Genomic DNA, 21,342 nt, shown 5'->3' with positions numbered 1-21,342 from the left:
AAATAAATAAATAAATAAAGAGCTGCACAGAAAAGTCCCAAGGGCAGTTTGAGAAGATAAAGTCAAATATTATAATAAAATGTTTAAAGACCTGGAGTTAGAAAACCAAAAGGGAAAAGCACACTCAGCATTTTTCAAGGTGAGGAATTGCAATATTAAAGGATTCTATGGGCAAAATATTGAATGATGCAGAAGGTCCTATGGAACAATTCTCTTCTGTCACATGGGGTTGCCATAAGTCAGAAATCTATTCAAGAACATCCAACAACAAATAAATATTTTTAATATAGAAAATTATATTATCCATTTTATTGAATGGCATAGAATTTCCAGTACTTTGTTGAATGGAAGAAGTCATAGTTGAATTCTCTATGCTGATGATTTTAAAAGGAATGCTTTTAATACTTCACTATTTAAATGGATAGCTTATGTATTTTTGTAAATACCATTTATCAGGTTAATAGAATTCCTGCAGTTTCTTATCTTGCAAGAGGTTTATTTTAATGAGTTTGAGGTTTTTATAAAATGCATTTTCTTCATCTACTGAGATGATCATATGGCTTATTTGTATAATTGAATTACATAGTTACATTTAAAGATTTTCTATGTTAAAATATCCTTGCATTTCTGGAACATCTGGAATAAAGTAGCTCTAAGTGGTTATTTGGAGTCCTGGTGTGGCACTGTGGGTTAATGTGCCAGACTGCAAAGCCATTTGAACTTCAAGGTCGGTGGTTCAAGCTCACCAGCTGCTCTTCGGAAACTCTGTACAGGGTCGCTATGAATCGGAATCAACTTGACAGCACTTAACAGCAACAAGTGGTTATTCAAAAAAATAATCAATTCATAATATAAGGTTTCAAACACACACATTGTGGGATAATGCCCAAAAATATGTGCTTCGGAGTACTGGTATGGCACTGTAAGATAAGCAAGGTTAGTGGTTTAAACCACCAACTACTCTTCAGAAACCCTACATAGGGTCACTATTTGGCACATAACAACTGCAATAACACTTAGTTTAGAATTCTTTAGTTTTTTTCTTGAGTGACAGGGCTTATTATTACGCTTTCTTTTTTAGGATTTAGTAATCCATTTAAAACAAGGAGCTCTGGAAGCGTAGTGGTTACGTATCGGGCTGCTAACCTCAAGGTCAGCAGTTCGAAACTACCAGCCGTTCCGAGGGAGAAAGATGAGATTTTCTGCTCCCGTAAAGATTTACAGCCTCGGAAACCCTGTACAGGGTCACTATGAGTCGGAACTGACTCCATGGCACTTAACAACAACAACAACAATACATGCATATGGTGTAAATTCCCCTTTTTTCTATTCTCTGGAATTGTTTACTTAATATTGGAATAATTTGTTTTTGGAATTTTAGTAGAAAGCATCTATAGAGTCGTGAGGTCAGATATTTTCTTGGGGAAGATTTTAAGCCTTGATTCAATTTCATAAATTGTTAAAGGCTATGCAAAATAGTGTTTGGTCTAATCTTTTAGCTAGAAGTAGTCAAAACTATAACTAATTATTTCAACATACTTATTTGGTACAAATGTCTTATGTCTTAACAATACCCCTGTTGTTACTTGTTCTCTCTCTCTCTCTTTCTCTCTCTCTCTCTCTCTCTCTATTTATACATATGCTAATGAATAAATGATGAACACATTCACATTTCTGAGCTGATATTTGTGCAGCCATGTAGAATTGAATTATTAATTACATATAAGATGTAAAGGCAAGCATAAACGATAATTAATTCAAAGTTTTTTGGCCCACATGTAAATAACATAAATCAGAGAAGTAATGTCTTGTTAAGTGCCGTCAAGTCAGTTCTGATCCATAGCGACCCTGTATAGGATTTCTGAGGAGCGGCTAGTGAGCTTAAATCACCAACCTTGCAGTTCAAACCGCTTTGCAGTATGGTGCATTAACCCACAGCGCCACACCAGGACTCCAAGAGAAGTAATAAGTTCGAGGAAACAAGACATATTCCTATATAGACATAAGTAGTTTGAGGCGTTTGATGGACTGCCAAGTAAATTTTTGGATGTGTCTTGGAAATGACATTTGAACCTGTGGTTCTAGATTACATTTTTCAGCATATAGAAAAGACATAAATATAGAATTCTAAGGAACATAAATACATGCCTTGGCAGAAAAAAGGGCATCAACAATGAGCAATAAGCAAAATAAATAAATTAATAAATAACAATTCAGGAAACTAGTGAAAAGGCTAATGGTGTCATGGGGTGGGGGTTGTTCAAATCATCAAATTTCTTAGTCAATAACAATTTCCTTTCTGTTTCTGTTAATATTGCTCTTGTATCTTCTCCAGATAATAAGAGTCTACACAACTATCTTTTACTCAAATGCTGCACAACCTATTTCATCTCAAGGACACCTTATATGTGCCAAAGTAGACCTGTTTTAAATTCTCCACAAGTCTTCAGCAAACGATTTTTAAAAAGAAGATCACCAAGCCTTAGACAAATGTTTAACCATATAGATGAAATATCCTTTTCCAAAAATAGCCTATTAAAATCAGCACTCTCAAATAATATCCTATATTCAAAAATGTGATGCATTCAGATTTAACATAACTCCCCCAAACTGATGATTTTTACATATACTTACCAACAGTATCACATGGCTCATCTTTGTGTACACAGAAATCTTTCCTGTAAGAAAAAATAGAACAAAGTAAAGTCACTTTTCAAATCAATCAAACTAAGTAAAGATAAGTCCCTTTTTAAAGCAATCAATTTTGACTCATTTGATTCTTGCATACATAATTATGGGAGTCCTGGTGTGGTGCTGTAGGATAATCACTTGACTACTAACCATAGATCAGATGTTCAAATCCACCAGTTGCTCCTTAGAAACACTATAAAGTGTCTCTATGAGTCACAATTGATTCGTTGGTATTTAAGAAGAGCAACATGAACAATTGTATCATATCCTTTATATCTAAGAATTTAATAAAACTGAGAGTAAGAAAACTCATTTTAAAATCTAAAAAATGTGAACTGATTATTTAAACTTTTATCATATATTTATACCTAAGATAATCCAGGGTTATGGTTGTACCATTTTATAGGTAATATTTCAAAAACAGAATCCCATTTTGTTTTGAATTTTACAGGATTCATTTTTATTGAATGATGCATCAAAAGAAGATTGAAGAAATACACAGAGTTGCTGTATCAAAAACAAGTGGTCAATATTCAACAATTCCAAGAGGTAACATATGATCAATAGTCAATGATCATGAAGGAAGAAGAGTCAATAATCACTGAAGGCATTGTCAAAGAGCAAGACTCTGGAAATTGATGGGATACAAATTTTAATATTTCAAGAAACTGAGACAGCATTGGAGGCACTTATTCACCTATGCCAAGAAGTCAGGAAGATTAGCGGACTGATTAGGAGAGATTCATATTTGTGTCCATTCAAAAGAGAGGTGACAAAATGAAATGTGGAAATTATCAGATAATATCATTAATATCACATACAAGTAAATTTTGCTGAAGATAATTAAAAATGACTGCAACAGTACATTGACATAGAATTGCCAGATCCAGATGAAGACATGGAATGAGGAATATCATCACTGATGTGAAATGAATCTTGGCTGATAACAGAGAATACCAGAAAGATGTTTACCTCTGCTTTATTGACTATGCAAAGGCTTTCGATTGTGTGGAGCATGACAAGCTATGGACAACATTACGAAGTATGAGTATTCCGGAACATTTAATTGTGCTCATGAGAATCTGTACATAGATCTCTTGACAGTGGCAGTTGTTTAACAGAACAAGGGGATACTGAATGGTTTAAAATTAGGAAAGGTATGCATTGGGGTTGTACTATTTCACCATATTTATTCAATGTATATGCTGAGCAAACAAATATGAAAGCTGGATTATATGAAGAAGAACATGACATCAGGATTGGAGGACGACTCATTAACAATCTTCAATAAGCAAATGATACAATTTTGCTTACTGAATGAGAAGAAGATTTCAAATATTTACTGATGAAACTCAAAGATCACAGCTTTCAGTATGGGTTGTACCTCAATGTAAAGAAAACAGAAATTCTCACCACTGGCTCAACCAACAACACCATGAAAAGAAAAGATTGAAGTTGTTAAAGACTTCATATTTTGTGTCGAGGTCCTATGTCAGGTTCCAGCCTCGACAAGGAAGTGTGGGTGTCACAAAGAAGGGAGATCTGGCAGCAAAAGGGATAGAGAAAGAGAGAGATGAAATATATACAAAAAAGACAGACACATAGATATGATGCAAGCTGGCAGGTAGACAGATCTGCAAACATATTGCCTAGCATTGCACAGCATTGCACACAGCTCTAACTCTACCTCAGTCTTTTATTCTCTTTTTTAGGGAGGGATTTGTTACAAAGGAAGGATGTAATTCACAAAGGGAGAATGTAATTTCACAAAGGGAGGATGTGATTAAGACAGGATGGAACTGAAATGTGATTAATCATTCAAAACAGGGCATAATGATTCACAGGAACAACTTTTAAGATACTTTCATAGTTTTTCTTAGCAATCTAACGTTTTTATTTTTACAGAAAAAGGTTCAATCAAGCTGTTATATATTAATTTTTAGGCTTAAATGATCTAGAGCAGTGGCTTGCGGTTTCTTAAGGATACTTAACATAAAGCAAGGTTCCTGAAAGGAGCCAAGCTGTCTCTGTACACTTTGCAAACTTTTGTTTGTGAGCAAGATCTCAGGCAACGGGCTTCATTTATCTATATCTAAAATGCTACATTGTTCTTAATTACCACATTTCTATATACTTTCAGAAGGAAGGAGAGCATCTGGGTTAAACTGATTATATTCAGAGGTGGTTTAACTGGACTGCCACTGATCAACCCAGGGTCTGCGTATGCTGTCCCCAGCAATTTTGCTTTGATCCACTATCAACACTCACAGAAGCAGCAATTGAGAAATAAGATGTTTCATATTAGGCAAATCTGCTGCACAAGTCCTCTTTAAAGTGTTCAAGAGCAGAGATATCAGTTCGAGGACTAAAGTGTGCCTGGCCCAAACCTTGGTATTTTTAATAGCCTCATATGCATGTAAAAGTTGGACAATGAATAAAGAAGACCTTAGAATAATTGATTCATTTGAGTTATGGAGTTGGATAGGAATATCAAAAGAATACAGACTGCAAAAGAACAAACAAATCTGTGTTGGAAGAAGTACAATCAGAATGTTGCTTAGAAGCCTGGATGGCAAGACTTCATCTTTCATACATTGGATATAATATCAGGAGGAACCAGTAATCTCAGAAGACATCATGCTTGGTAAAATGGAGGGTGAGAGAAAAAGAAAAAGGCCCCCAATGAGATGGATTGGCACAGTGAGAACAACAATGAGTTCAATTATAGTTTGTGTTTCCTAACTTTCTTAAGAGGTTATTCTTTTTCAAGTACATCTTCACTATTTCATTTAGTCATGCTAAGTGAATGAAAATCTGTCTCAACCTTTATTTCCTTAACTCTCTTGATATTGCATTTATTCATGAAAGAACATTAGCTGCTTTTATTGACCACCAACATGTTGAAAATGCTTCCATTTTATTCTAGTATTCATAATTATTGCTTCTTTTTGTTGTTAAGTGCTATGGAGTCAGTCGCCACTCATAGTGACTCTGTATAGAGTTTCTGAGGTGTGACCTAAGGGTTTGAACCATGACCTTGTGGTTAGCAGTCCATTGTTTATCCTACAGCAACACATGAGGACTTTTTTGTTCTTCTGTCATGCATTTTGATTTTTTTTTTAAAGCTTTTATTTAGATTGGTTTCCATTCAATAACTGATACACATTTTGCTTTGTGACATGGACTGTAATCCTCACAAATGTAATAGCACTCTTCCTACTTCATCCCCGTTTTTGTTATTCCCATCCATCTCTTTTTTTCTATTCTTTCTTGTCTTCTGAGATTTGTCTTTGAGCAAATGCTGCCTTCCTGATCTCATATGGTTAATTGTTCTCTGGTATTATTGTGAAACCTATACAGTGTCATCTGGCTGAAATTTAAGTCACAGTGGTGAGTGCATTTCCAAGCTTGAATGGTGTCTAAGGTCCACTATCTCTGGGATTCTACCAGTCACTATCTACTAGTAAGACGGGCATGATTTTTTTTCCTCAGTTCCCTGAGCTAGAGAAATGCTAAGTATGTTCTTCCCTTTTGGTTTTCTAACTCCATATCTTTGCACATTTTGTTGTAATATTTGATTTTCTCTTCTCGAGCTGACATTTGAAATTTTCTACTCTTGAACCTTCTCACTTTTTCCATTTGCCTTAGCATCTCTAAGCTGGAGGACAACTTTCAGAGTCCCTTAGGACATCCATTTTGATCTTTTCTTTTTTCTTGTCTTCTTAATGACCTTTTGCTTTCTTCCTGTACGATAGTATTGATGTCATCCCACAAGCTTTCTGGTCTATAGTCTTTAGTGTCTAATGCATTACACAGAGGCTGCAACAATGAACTCAAACATTACAACTGTGAGGGTGCTGCTGAACGGGGCTTGGTTTTGTTCTGTTGTGTACGGGCCCTCATGATTCATAGCTGAATTGGACAGCATCTAACAACAACAAAATTATCATCTTTTACTATAGAAGATTTTATCATTGTGTATTTAGGAATTTTATTGTGATGTTGTGTGCAGTGGAACTTGATTTGTGGCTGTTTGTAGGGTGTACATTGTGGTATAGCTCCTATTGAGCAACTTTGTATCTGCTTTCAGTAAGTACTTCATTGCTGGAATCAGATTCATAATAATGAGTACCCAGAGGAGCTATTTTCTTTAACCTGAGGTCATTTCTAAGGCAGAATGCTTCCTTGTTGGTAATCTGTGCTTACTGCCAGAGCTTTACCCAGATCACATTTTTATTATGGGTGTGGCTATTCAAGGGTTCTGAATTTATGCACTGTTTCAGTTCAACTTTCCCATTTTACGTAGCTTCAATTCTGTCTTTCTTCCTTGTAGGAGTAAAAATCCAATAATTCAGTCTTTGTAGTCTAGCAAATTCCACCAGAGAAGTAACCATATTTCTTCTTTCTGGTATTCCCTGCTTTCTGCCAAGATTCATCTGATGTCAGCAATGACATACCTTGTTCCATGTCCTCGTCTGAATTTGGCTTGAACCTCTGGCAGTTCTATGTTCAATGTACTGTTGCAGTTGTTTATGAATTAAGCTGAGAACCTATCTGTGGTAAAATGAGTTCCTTTTTGTAACCTTTTGATGTGGTTCTCTAGAAAAACAGGTTGAGAGATTTTCCTCCTAAACTCCAGAATTTTATTTTGCCCTTGTTTTTTATCTCAGCAGGTTTGTTACTTTTGCACAGGTTAGTTTGATACTTTTTATCTGACTCTGATTTAAAATTGGCCCTGTGATTTATATGCACCTTGCAGAGACTGCTCTATATATCATGCAATTGAAGTTAGTTCTGGTGTGGTGCTGTGGAATAATGTACTGGACTGCAAGGTCAGTTTGAAGTGCAAGGTTGGTGGTCCAAATTCACCAGTTATTCCTTGGAAACCCTAGGCAGGGTCACTATATGTCAGAACTGACTCCACGACACTTTTAACAACAACATCTACAGTACAAATGAAGCTATCGTAGCTTATTATGCAAATGAAGTGTTTGAGGCATACTATGAGGGGATTTGTCAATATGTGGCCCTTGTGGGAGGGCCATGCCTTGAAATGGAATGTGTGTGTATATATAGTACCAAACTAACCTGGACAAAAGTAACAAACCTTCTGAGATAGACTATAGAAATCTAAGGCAAAGATAAGCTCTCAGGATTTAGAGGAAAAATGTCTCAAGATATTTTTCCAGAGGACCCAGGTAAAAGGCTATATAAAGGAACTCATTTAACTTTAGATAGGTTCTTAGCTAAGACAGTCATTATTGTTAGTTACCATATATATATTCCATTACAAGGAGGCATGGACCTCCCACAAGGGCTACAAACTGACATATACTTTCCAGGTAGGCTTCCTGCCTAAAAAATCTCTGTATATATATATATATATCCAACTGCAGAGATTTCTCAAACAGGAAGCAGAAAGGCTAAGAGGCAAGATGAAATAAGAAGCAAAGAGAGAGGACTCTGTTCTGAGGGGGCTAAGAAGAGATCTGTAAGGCAAACAGAAGAGTCTACTTGCTTATATGACTGAGAGTATCTAGGAGAGCTGTCTTGTACTCAGGAGAGGAGGGATGTGCTCTCACCTCTGGAGGACCCTTGCAAATGTTGTCTGTTCACCTCCTGATCATGATTCTGAGTTATACCTTACTGATTCCTTAATAAACCATTTAATTGTAAGTGTGGTCTGTGCATTTTGTGTGGTCATTGCAATGGCTTATTCAGCTCAACAGAAAAAGTGTTTTAGGAAGGATGGCTTGTGTCAGATTGATAAAAAGATTCAAGAGTGGAGGTATTTCTGACCTCCACCTCAGAGGAATCTGCATTGGGATGATCTTGATTTACATTATTCTCCCTGAAATTAGATAGGTTCTGGCACTATTACTCTCATTCAATAGCAATTATCATCAACAACAAAAATAACCTCCATACAAAGCTTTAAAAATCAAATATAGCACAGGAACATCATTCATGGTTTTTCAGGTTGTACACTATACAATTCTAGGTTCACATTTACATATACAACAGTATGAATGGCTCCCTCTTCTGTTGTGTGATGCCCAACCTCTACAACTAGGTGAAGTGGGGCTCTAGCACTGCTTTATAATCCAAGCATTGGATGACATACACACACAAAAAAAAATATGATAGGCTTCTACCCTGAAGGCAAAAACAGGATGACATTCAATCACCTCTGGAATGTGATAAGGGCCCTGGAACCAGTAAGGAAGAAGTCTGGAGAATTGTATTAAATAATGTATAGTTCTATTTTGCAATTGCCTTTGCTAGCCAACCAATGGAGAAACATGTCTAAAGCAGATGATGTTGACTAATATGGTAAAGCAGAAAATAAATGAAGCACCTAAAATCAAATCATGACCTTAAGGCCAAGAATCACTGAAGATAAAGTATATTCAGATGTAAGAAAAAAGAGATTTTATGTGTTTTTCCTAAATCTACATGATATCATAATGCATGAGGCTTTGATATGACTATTTGTTTATATAATGTGAAACAAGGGACTTCCTCTGTAACTAAAGAACTTGATAAAACTTTGACAAATATCAAGGTCTCTCATGGCCCTTCAAATATACATTTTTTTGTTGTCTTTGCAAGCAAATAAATAAATAACATTATCTCAAAAGCATATAGTCTTTTATTCCAAAAGCATTGGAAATATCCTTGACTGAGACTGAAGGACAAATTGCAGCAGTACTTAAAACAGCAGATAAGATTGTAATTCACTTACTTCAATTTCTTATTTGTAAACTTTTTTCAAAGGATCAAAAGAATACATTATTAATCTTATAATATTCAAAGAATTTGTGGAAAGTGGAAATACGTTTACTGAAAAGACTTGTGCACACATGGACTCAAATTCTCTAATTTCTGACTCATGTTGGCTCAGTATGCCTGAAGTCTACATCATACAATTTCATTGTGCAAGTTATGGAAATGATATTGTTAGACTTTGGCAACCGAAAAACCAATAAATTATACTTAAGGTTCTGATTTATATTGAGACAAGAAAGAAATATAGCTTTTAATTTTCAAGAATTAAGATATATCTGAAAATAAGTCTCACTGTAGAGTTTTATAGTACCCTAGGATATACCTATAAATGATTCATTGAAAATTCATCTTGTGATTTGTATTAAATCAAGAGATTTCTACCATTTCCATATTTTATTAAATTTTCTATCTTTGCCAATGGCACTAGTTTGAAAATAATGTTTAGAAGTACACTCATATATAAAAACCATTTAAATAAATATGGAAAGCAAAGATGTTGTTAATAAAATACTATTTTAAATTGAAGATTATTTTCAGGAGATGAAAACTTATGCCTTCTCTGAGAGTTCAAAGAAATTTGAATATTATATGTTAGAAAATCATAAACTGTACTGTCGGATGAGAATGTTTTATGTTTTTGTTACTATGAACCAAAAAGCACTAGTCAACTTTAAACAAATTGCTTTTTTGTACTATAATGAAACCACCTCTTGTCTGTAACTTTGTGTGTTTCTGTGATGCTGGAAGGTATGCAACCAGAATTTTATATGCCAACAGGGTCACCAATTATGGGCTAGTTTCAGCTAAGCTTTCAGACTAAGACAGACTAGCAAAGAGAAGTGGATTATTTCTGAATATTTAGTCATGGAAAATTTTATGAATAGCAGCAGAAATTCTCGGATATAGTGCCATAAGATGAGCCCCTTAGGTTGGAAAGTACTGAAAATACAAGTAGGTGAGAACTTTCTCCTCAAAGTAGAATTGACTATGATATGAATAGAGTAAAGATTTCAGGACCTTCATTTGCTGATGGGTCATAACTCAAAATGAAGAAAAATAGCTGCAAGCATCAATTAATAATCCAAACATGGAATGTATGAAAATTGGAAGTTGTCAAAAATTAAGTGGAAAGCATAAATATAAATATCCTAGGCATTAATGAGCTGAAATGGACTGGTACTGGTTATTTTTATTCTGATCATCATATGGTTTACCACGCAAGGAATAACAAATTGAAGAGAGATGGCATCAACTTCATCAAAAGGAACATTTCAAGATCTGTCCTGAAGTACAAAGAAGACCAGTTACTATCAATATTATTCCTATTTGTACATCAACCAGCAAATCAAAAGATGATGAAATTGAAGATGAAATTTTACCAAATTTCTTCTGTCTGTAATTGATGAAACATGCAATCAAGATGTATTGATAATTACTGGAAATCAGAATGCAAAGGTTGGAAACAAAGAAAAAGGATCAGTAGTTGGAATATATGGCCTTGGTGATAAAAATGATGCTGTATATCACATGATAGAATTTTGCAACACCAATGAATTATTCATTATGAATACGATTTTTAAATAACATAAAAGACAACTATACACATGGACTTCACTAGATGAAATACATGGAAATCAAATTAACTACATCTGTGGAAAGAAACAGTGGAACGCTACATATCAGTCAAAACAAGGCCACAGGCACAGTATGGAAGAGACCATTAGACAGGAGACATCAAACCAAGTGGTCGGGTCCCCTCAGGGCAAACCTCCTTCTAAGACTAAGACCCAATGGGAATACATACTCTGATTGGTGACCATGTTCATCACTGACAAGGAGAAGTGAGAGAAAAGCAGCAATGAAGCTGTGAGCTAAGCCCTATAACGTTCCATAGACTCCTGTGAACCTGGCTGGAGACCTGGCTGGCCAGCAGTGTGGTAAGACCTGGGGACTCTTGGGCCCAGAGTCAGTGACATAGCCACAGAGGACTGGAGTGGAGTGTGAAGCATCCAGCTGATAAGAAGAGAGGACACATGCATAAGTACACCAACACTTGAAGATAATACCCACTTGACCTGGCTTCAATGGCTGGATGATCAGAGCTCAACCAGAAGAAAAAAGAAGAGGAAAAAAAGAATAATCTGATACAATTGATGAACCTGACCAACACCTATGGAAGCAATCGTTCATAAGAGGGAACAGGTCTTCACAGCGAGGATCATTCCCACCCCCTCCATACATGGAGAGGACAGGGGTGGGCAACTTGGACATTGGCTACCCAGAATGGGGAGGGGGGCAGGAGGGGACAAAGGCAGGAAGTGACTGGCTTACAAACTTTCAAGACGGAACCTAGATCCAGAGGGCATGGAGCAAGGTAGACTCTCCACTGAGTAGTATCCGCTCTGTCTAGGCAGGGCTGATGAAAGGAGATGCAGATAGGTCTCTTGCGATATAATGGTGAATAATTGTTATCAGGACTGATTGTAAGGGCTGGAAATGTAAAGGTAGACATTTTGTAGCAAAGAGAGGGGAAGGATTAATTTTGCAGTCTAGGAGCAGAGGTCCCTGTGACTATTAAGGGAGAACAGCAGAGAACATAGCCCTACCCAGAGAAGCAGTGATGCCAGAGATGGAGGCAGAGACGATGACATGGAGAAATGGAGCAGCTGGGGACTTTGGACCCGGAGAGGGAGAGGGCCTGTGTGCTGACAATCCAGAGGCAGGCTTGTGGGGTATACCCTGTGGTTGGTGGAGGATTCATGGAGTGGATTATAACCATGGCAAGGAAACAATACACGATGGGATCAATGTGAAGCTAATGCTCTCCCATGTAAACTATCACATAACTCACAATAAAGCATTTAAAAAGAGAGAGAGAGAGAGAACCAGCTGCTCATATGCTCATATTCAGGCTGAAGCTGAAGAAAATTGAAATAAATCCACAAGAGTCAAAATATGACCTTGAACATATCTCACCTAAATTTAGAGACGATCACAAGAACAGATTTGATGCATTAGACACTAATGACACTAATAATAATCACTAAAGGCCAAAAGAGTTGGAGGATGACATCAAGAATATTTTACAGGCTTTCCCCCAAGATGGCAGCCGTAGAAGATGAATTGTTGATGCAAACTCTCCCCGAGCTGTTCAAAACAAGCAAGCAGTTTCTAAATGAAATGGAAGTAGCCACTGAACCCACCGGTTTCCAGATGGTCCAGGAAGAGGTGTTCAAGGGACTGGACCTCCTTGAAAAGGTTGTTGAAATGTCAGCTCAACTTCTTCAGCTGAAATGAAGATTTGGAAGAGATTGCTTCCACTGACCTGAAGTACCTGTTGGTGCCAACATTTCAAGGAGCTTTTGCCATGAAGCACGTCAACTCCAGCAAACGTCTAGATCATTTGAAGTGGGCTCGAGAACACTTTGTAAACTACTTAATCAGTGCCATTACTATCATGTGGCAGACTTTGAGCTACCCAAAACTAAGAACAACTCTGCTGAAAATAACACTAGTAGCTCTTCCATGGCTTATCCAAGCCTCATCGTTACAGCATCTGAAAAACAAGCTAAAATAGAGAGATGCAAGCAGAAGAAGGAGATGGAGCACTGAAGTCTGCTGTGGAAAGTGGTCAAGCAGATGATGAGTGTATTTGTGAATATTACCTCCTTCACCTTTGAAGGTGGATTGGTATCAGATTGGAAGAAATTGACAGCATTTATCAAGAGATAAAGATTCTGAGAGTAAAAGACTCCTCAAAAGAGGCATCAACTTTTTACACATCTCATCAGGACAGGCCATTGACAACGCTTCATTTTCACTCGACACATGAACATGACCCAAGCCAAGGTATTTGGAGCTGGCTATCCAAGCCTGGCAACTATGACAGTGAATGACTGGTATGAAGAGCAGTGGAAATATGGAGCATTACCTAATCAGGAAATAGCCAAGACAGCATCAGAGTTCAAAACAGCTCAGCAACAGGAAGATCAGGAACAAAAGGAGGAAGATTATGATGAGAAAACACTGCACAGAGCTCAGGAGTGGGATGACTGGAAGGACATCCATCCTAGGGGTTATGGCAAGAGGCAGAACATGGGCTAAACTTCCCACCACAAGATGGGACTAGAGGAGTTCACGTCTTCCTCCTTCAAGGAAAGCTGTATGATCTTCCCCTCCCTGGGCTCCTGCTTCAGCAAAGATGCTTCATCTTGTTTTGCATTCAATAAAGTGTTAACTAATTAAGTGTATATTTGTACCCTAGATAATGAGCCAACAATCTTGGTTCAGTATTATCATTTGCATCATGCTGTATTCCAGTTTCTTAAGAAATTGGGGGCGGGGGGAATGAGCTATTTGAGAAATGGCTCTGTATAATCAATGACTGTACGAATTCTCTTTTTAAAAATAAAAATCCCTTATATATATAGAAAAGAATACCTTACAGAAAGAAAACTAAATGACTAAAAACACAAGAAAGAAAAAATGGATGTCAGAAGAGACTCTGAAATGCTAAGATGGATAGAAGAAATAAGGAGGTAAAAGATTAAACAGAATAATTCAAAGGCCAGACTAATAAGACAAACTCAAGTATTATAATTAAATGTACAAAGATCTAGAGTTAGCAAACCAAAAGGAAAGAAGACACTTAGCATTTCTCAAGTTAAAGGAACTAAACATGTAACATTGAATAATTCTATGGGAAAAGTTTGAATTATGCAGAAAGCATCAAAAGAAGATGGGAGAAATACAGAGTCACTATAGCAAAAAGAAAATGTCAGTGTTTAACTATTTCAAAATTAGCATATGATCAAGAGCCATTGATACTGAAGGAATAAGTCCAAGGTGCACTTAAGTTATTTGCAAAGAACAAGGTTTTGGGAATTGATGGAATACAAATTGAAATATTTTTAAAAAACTGATGCAACAGTGGAGGCACTCATTCATGTCTGCCAAGAAATTTGCAAGACAGCTATCTGGCCAACTAATTGGAAGTGTTCTATATTTGTGCCCATTCCAAAGAAAGGTGACCCAACGGAATATGGAAACAATTGTGTAATAACTTATAATCTATCTGGAAAAATCCTAGTAAATATTTATTACCAAAGACAGAAGAAATATAATCAGAATGTTCCTTGTTAGGGGGTACAGTTACAGAAACTACTTAGAAATGAAAACTGGCCCATTAGATCTGAAGGCTAAAGATTATAGCCTCTAGGGATATCTGGGTCAACTGGCCAAATACAGTTCCTAAAGATAATGTTCTACATTCCAATCCGGTGAGACATCTAAGAAGCAACTATTTGTTTCTTCCTGCCTGGAACATTTAAAAAATGCTTATGGATGCCATTAATCCAAAAGATTAATGCGTCGCATGAACATCTCTAACCTGGGACTTGCCTCCAGCTACCATTGCCAACCACTCTTACAAGACCAATTAGAATGGGTTGGGAAAAAACAACAACATTCAAATGAAAAAAAAAAAAAAATAGATAAAAGTATAGACTTAACTGATTGTAAACAGGAAGCCCCAAGACTATTGCCAAGGAAGAAGGTTCTCACTCAGAAGACACTGAAACTGAAAGCATTCAGAACAATCAACTATACAAGACCAACAGGGCAACATCTGCCCCAAACTAAAGATGAGAACATGAAAGAGATGGGAAAATAGAAGGAAAGGAAATAGGGAACTCACATAGGAAACAGGAACAGGAAGAATGCTGACACATTGCAGGGACTGCAATCAATGTCATGAAAAATTTGTGTATGGACTATTGATTTGGAAAACTCATTTGCTATGTAAACGTTCTCCTAAAACCCAATATTATGTTAAAAATAGGTAATATTTCTTAGAAGTGAGATTAAGAAGCGCTGGTAGCAGAGTGAATTATAAGATGGGCTGCTAACCACAAAGTCAGCAGTTTGAATCTACCAGTGCTCCTCATGAGAAAGATGGAGCTTTTTGCTCCCGTAAAGATTTATAGCTTAGGAAACCCTATATGGGGTGACTATGAGTCAGAATTGACTCCCTGGTACACACCCACCACCACCACCAGAAGCAAGGATGTTGAGACTTCTACTTACTTACTTTGGACATTTATCAGGACATCATGTTTGCTAAAGCAAAAGATCAGTGAAAATGAGGTGTAATCTCAATAAGATGGATGATAAAATACCATGAATCAAACATACCAATCATGAAGAGGCAATATTTTTATTAGTTTTACATAACGGTGTCATGAGTCAGAGCCAACTCCATGGCAACTAACAACATTAAATTTTAAAAAAAGCTATGTATTGAATTTTTGTTTTGTTTTGAGAGTAGAAATTGAAAAAATAATTAAAATTCAATAAACAAAAAAATTCAATAATGTGTTACTTTGTTGTTGTTATTATTAAGTACCACTAACCCGATTCTGACTCACAGTGACCCTAGAGAGGGTTTTCAAGGCTTTTTGGTGGGACTGGAAAGCCTCTTTGTTCTCTCCACAGAGCAAGCGGTGGACTTGAACTGCTGACCTTGTGGTTCCCAGTTAAGTTATTTAATATAAAACAGTATTCTTTCTGTTCCCAGCGACTAATGTAGACCAGTATGAGTGTATCGTTTCCTAATAATGCAATAATATATTATAAGAAACAGTGGTTTAAAACACAGACAAGATATATGAATTAAAATATAACAATTTTAGCAAGAAAAAATTTAAATAAAAATGTGAAAATTTAGCAGATTTGAGAAAACATGAGATATAATAATTCAATTGTACTTTCTTTATAAACAACTTGAAATGGACCTTTAGCAAATGACATATTGCATTAGGCAAATCTGCTGTATAAAACCTTTTTAAGGTGTTGAAGAGCAAAGATATCAGTTTGAAGACTAAGGTGTGCCTAACCCCAAGCCCTGGTATTTTCAATTACCACATATGCATGCAAAAGTTGGACAACGAATAAGGAAGACCACAGAAGAATTGATGCATTTGCGTTATGGTACTGGAAGAGACTATTTAAAGTACCATGGACTGCCAAAAGAACAAGCAGATCTGTACTGACGAAGTACAGCCAGCGTGCTCCTTGGACGTCAAGATGGCCACACTTCGTCTCTCATACTTCGGACACATTATCAAGGGGAACCAGTGACTGGAGAAGGATATCATGTTTGGTAAGGTAGAGCATCTGAGAAAATGAGGAAGACCCCCAATGAGATGAATTGGTACAATGGTGGAAGAAATAGGCTCAAGTATAGCTTAACAATGATTGCGAGGTTGGCCCAGGACCAGGCAGTGTTTTGTTATGTTGTGCACAGTGTTGTTGTGAGCCAGTACCAACTCGATGGCATCTAACAACAACAACGTTTGTAGAAAGAGACAGGAGAAAAGATCTATATCATCAGCAAAAACAAGTCCAGGGGAGTCTGTGCAACAGACTATTTGCAAATTCAGAGTGAAGCTGATGAAAATTAAAACAAGTCCACGAGAACCAAAATATGAACTTGAACGCATCCCACTTCAATTTAGAGATCATTTAAAGAACAGATTTGATGCATTAGACACTGATGATCGAAATCAAGAATAGTTGTGTGGTGACATCAAGAACATCATATAGGAAGAAACAAAAGGTGGTAAAGAAGGCAAGAAAGACAACAAAATATGCCAGACGAGACTCTGAAACTTGCTCTCCATTGTAGAGTTGCTATATCAAATGGAAGAAATGAGGGATCAAAGAGCTGAACAGAAAATTTTAAAGGGCAGCTCAAGAAGACAAAGTCAAATATTATAATGAAATGGGCAAAGATTTGTCGTTAGAAAACAAAAAGGTAGAACATGCTCAAGCTGAAAGAACTTAAAAAAAATCTGAAATCTCAACTTGAAATAATGTATTATTCTAAGTGCAGAATATTGAATGATGCATAAATCATCAAAAGGAGATGGAAGGAATAAACAGAGTCACGGTACCAAAAAGAAATGGTCAATGTTCAATCATTTCAAGAAGTAGCATATGATCAAGAGCGAATGGTATTTAAGGAAGATATCCAAGCTGAATTGAAGGCATTTGCAAAGAACAAGTCTCCAGAAATTGACGGAATACAAACGTTAATCTTTCAACAAACAGATACAGCACTAGATGCACTCACTTAACTATGCAAAAAAATTTAGAAGACAGAAACCTGGCTAACTGATTGGAAGAGATCCATATGTGTGCCCATTCCAAAGAGACGAGACCCACCAGGATGAGGAAATCATAGGGCAATATCATTAATATCACATGTAAGTAAAATTTTGCTGTTGTTGTTGTTAAGTGCCGTCGAGTCGGTTCCAACCCATAGCGACCCTGTACAGGGTTTCCGAGGGTGTAAATCTTTACTGGAGTAGAAAGCCTCATCTTTCTCCCGTGGAGCGGCTGGTAGTTTCAAACCGCTGACCTTAAGGTCCGTAGCCCGATTTGTAACCACTACGCTACCAGAGCTCACTACAGCCACCCTATCTGCTATTGGTGGTGTGCTGTGGAGTTGGTTGCAGCTCACAGGGACCCTGCATAGGATTTCCAAGGCTGTGAATCTTTATAGGAGCAGAAGCTTCATTCTCCTGCAGAACAGCTGGTAATTTTGAACTGCTGTCCTTGAGGTTAGCAAAATGAAAAAATAGCTGCAGTGGTACACTGATAGAGAACTACCAGAGGTTCAAGCTGGATTAAGAACAGGTTATGTAAAAAGGGATGTCATGGCTGACATCAAATGGATCTTGGCTGAAAGCAGAGAATACCAGAAAGATGTTTACCTGTGCTTTATTGACTACTCAATACTTTTTGTGTGCAGCATGGCAAGCTTTGGACAGCATTGTGGAGAATAAGTATTACAGAACAATTAATTGTGCTCATGACGAACCTATATATAGACCAAATAGTTCTATTAAAACAAGGGGAAATTAAATAGCTTAATATCAGAAATGGTGTGACCAGTAGTGTTTTCTTTTACCATACTTATTCAATCTGTATACTGAGCTAATAATCCGAGAAGTTGGAGTATATGAAAAAGAAAGTGGCATCAGAATTGGAGGAAGACACATTAGCAACCTGTTATCTGCAGATGATACATATCTTGCTTGCTGATACTAAAAGAGAACTTAAGTTACTTACTGTTGAAGACCAAAACCACAACCTTCAGTATAGGTTGCAACTCAATGTAAATAAAACAAAAATCCTCACCACTGGACCAATGAAAAACATGCATATTAGTGGAGAAAATTATGAAGTTGTCAAAGACTTCATTTTCTTTGGATCCTCACCATAAACACGGAAGGAAGCAGCAGTCAAGAAATCAAATGAAGTATTGAATTAGGCAAATCTGCTACACAAGACCCTTTTATAGTGTTCACGAGCAAAGATGTCAGTTTCAAGACTAAAGTGCATCTGAGCCAAGTCATTGTGTTTTCAGTGACCTCATATGCATGTGAAAGTTGGACAATGATTAAGGAAGACCATAGAAAATTGATGCATTTCAGTAATGGTGTTGGAGAAGTATATTGAAAGTAACAGGGACTGCTAGAACAAGCAAATCTATGTTGGCAAATGTACAACCAAAATGTTCCTTAGAAGCTAGGATGGTAAGACTTTGTCTCTCATACTTTCAGGAGGGATCAATCCCTGGAGAATGACATCATGCTTGGTAAAATGGATTGTCAGCGAAAAAGAGAAAGGTCTCCAACAGTATGGATTGGCACAGTGACAACAACAATGGGTTCAAGGTTGACAACGATTGTAAGGATAGTGCATAACTGGACAATGTTTCATTCTGTTGTGCGTAAGGTAGCTATGAGTCAGAACTAACTTGATGGCACCTTACAACATTAAAAAAATATAATAAAAGCTATGAAGGAGGATGTGCTATTCTTTGGTTGTTGTTGAAAGTATACACTTTAAAACATGCATTAATTCAACCATTTCAACAAGTACAAGTCATGACATTGATTACATTCTTTGAGTTATGTAACCATTCCCATGCTCTTATTCTGAGTTGTTTCCCCACTATTAATATAAATTCATTCCCGCTCAAGTTCTCATCAAAACTTTTGAGTTGCTTTTATCATTCTGATCTCAGAATGTAGCTCTTACAAGACCATCATGCTCAAAGAAGACATTTTTCTTTTCTTTTTTTAAGGCATATGTTTTTCACTAGTTACACTGTTGCTTGAGTTTTAAAGACTTCAGGTGATATTTTTGAATTCAGGTTAAAGGATTATCTCTTATTCTCCATACATAAAATTATATCTCCTTGTTCTTTTTTTTTTTTTTTTTTAACCATAAACATGCTTTATAGAGACTCTCTTTGAGAAACTGTCAACATGTAGGTTTACTTCAAATAATAAATTAAATATTTCTCTTTCAGTTTTAGAAGTCTGTCTTAAAAATTCAACATTTGTTTTTTTCTCCACCAATGGATTTTTACATTCATCATTTTACAAGAGCTGTGTTAGAGTCTTTAAGTATTATATCTCAACTGAACCTGACATCCTTTGAAATAGGTATATATATCATATCCATTTTACAAATGAAATTCCTAAGGATCAGTAAGATTCAAAAATTTGTCTTGGTTACATAGCTAAAAACTAGGCATGTTGCTGATAGGTGTCATTGAGATTGCTGAAAGTCTTAGGAACGCCATACACAACAGAATGAGACACTACCTAATCCAGTACCAGCCTTACAATTGTTACTATGCTTGATGCTTGATTCTCTTGTTCCAGTCACTTTGTCCATCCATTTCCTTGAGGATCTCTCTCTCATTTTCAGTATCATCATTCTTGCTTCTATGGAGCATTCTAGCTAATAGTCTAGCTGGGATTAAAACATGCATTTGTTTATGACCCGTCTCTAACTCTTCATTATACTAGGGATTTTTGAGCCTTACACACATACTTAGTTTCCATTCATACTTCAACATTCTCTTGAATTTGAAATACTTTCCAACATTGTTTTCTGCATTTAATGTTGATGTTCCTTTTTCAAGGTACTAAAATATATCATCACCACTCATCTGTCAGTTTGTCATACTGTGGTGGCTTGTGAGTTGCTGTGATTCTGGAAGCTATGCCACAGGGATTTTAAATACCAGCAGGGTCACCCATGGTGGACAGGTTTCAGATGAGCTTCCAGATGAAGACATAGTAGGAAAAAAGAGTGATGAACTACTTCTGAATATTTAGTCACTAAAAACCTTATGAACAGCGGAGAAACACTGTCAGATATAGTGCCAGAAAATGAGGACTTCAGGTTGGAAGGCACTCAAAATGTGACTGGGGAAGAGCTTCCTCCTCAAAGTAAAGTTGACTGTGATGATGGGAATGGAGTAAAGCCTGTGGGAGAAAAGTCCATAAGAACGTCATTTGCTGGTGGGCACAACCCAAAATGAAGAGAAACAGCTGTAAATATCCATTAATAATCAGAATATGGAATGTACGAAGTATGAATCTGGGGAAATTATAAATTGTCAAATATGAAATGAAATGCCTAAACAGCGATATCGTAGGCATTAGTGAGTTGAAATGGACTGATATTGGCCATTTTGAATCTGAAAATGACATGGTTTACCAAGCCGGGCATGACAAATTGAAGAGGAATGGTGTTGCATTCATTGTCAAAAAGAACATATCCACATCAGTCATGAGGTACAATGCTGTGATAGGGTAATATCCATGCACCTACAGGGAAGACCAGTTAATACAACTATTATTCAAATTTACGCACCTCACTAAAGCCAGTGAGGAGGAAATAGAAGAATTCTCCAACTTCTTCAATCAGAAATTGATCAAACATACAATCAAAATGTATTAATCATGATTTCCGGTTTTGGCAGAGGCAGAGCAGAGT

The 21,342-nt window shown here is 36.7% G+C and overlaps 1 protein-coding gene and 1 pseudogene across 1 annotated transcript in view; one reads left to right on the top strand and one right to left on the bottom strand.

The window, feature by feature from the left end:
* Positions 1 to 21,342, bottom strand: part of ADAMTS19 (ADAM metallopeptidase with thrombospondin type 1 motif, 19) — a 394,617-nt gene that overhangs the window by 211,687 nt on the left and 161,588 nt on the right. The window contains exon 7 of the mRNA XM_006870690.1: positions 2,635 to 2,678. Within this exon, the coding sequence (XP_006870752.1) occupies positions 2,635 to 2,678 (44 nt within the window). The remainder of the gene's footprint in view (positions 1 to 2,634; positions 2,679 to 21,342) is intronic.
* Positions 12,583 to 13,584, top strand: LOC102823759 (annotated as a pseudogene).

The sequence above is a fragment of the Chrysochloris asiatica genome, unplaced genomic scaffold (assembly GCF_000296735.1).
Source record: "Chrysochloris asiatica unplaced genomic scaffold, ChrAsi1.0 scaffold00147, whole genome shotgun sequence".
NCBI lineage: Eukaryota > Metazoa > Chordata > Mammalia > Afrosoricida > Chrysochloridae > Chrysochloris > Chrysochloris asiatica.
This window is presented reverse-complemented; position numbering and strand designations above follow the sequence as displayed.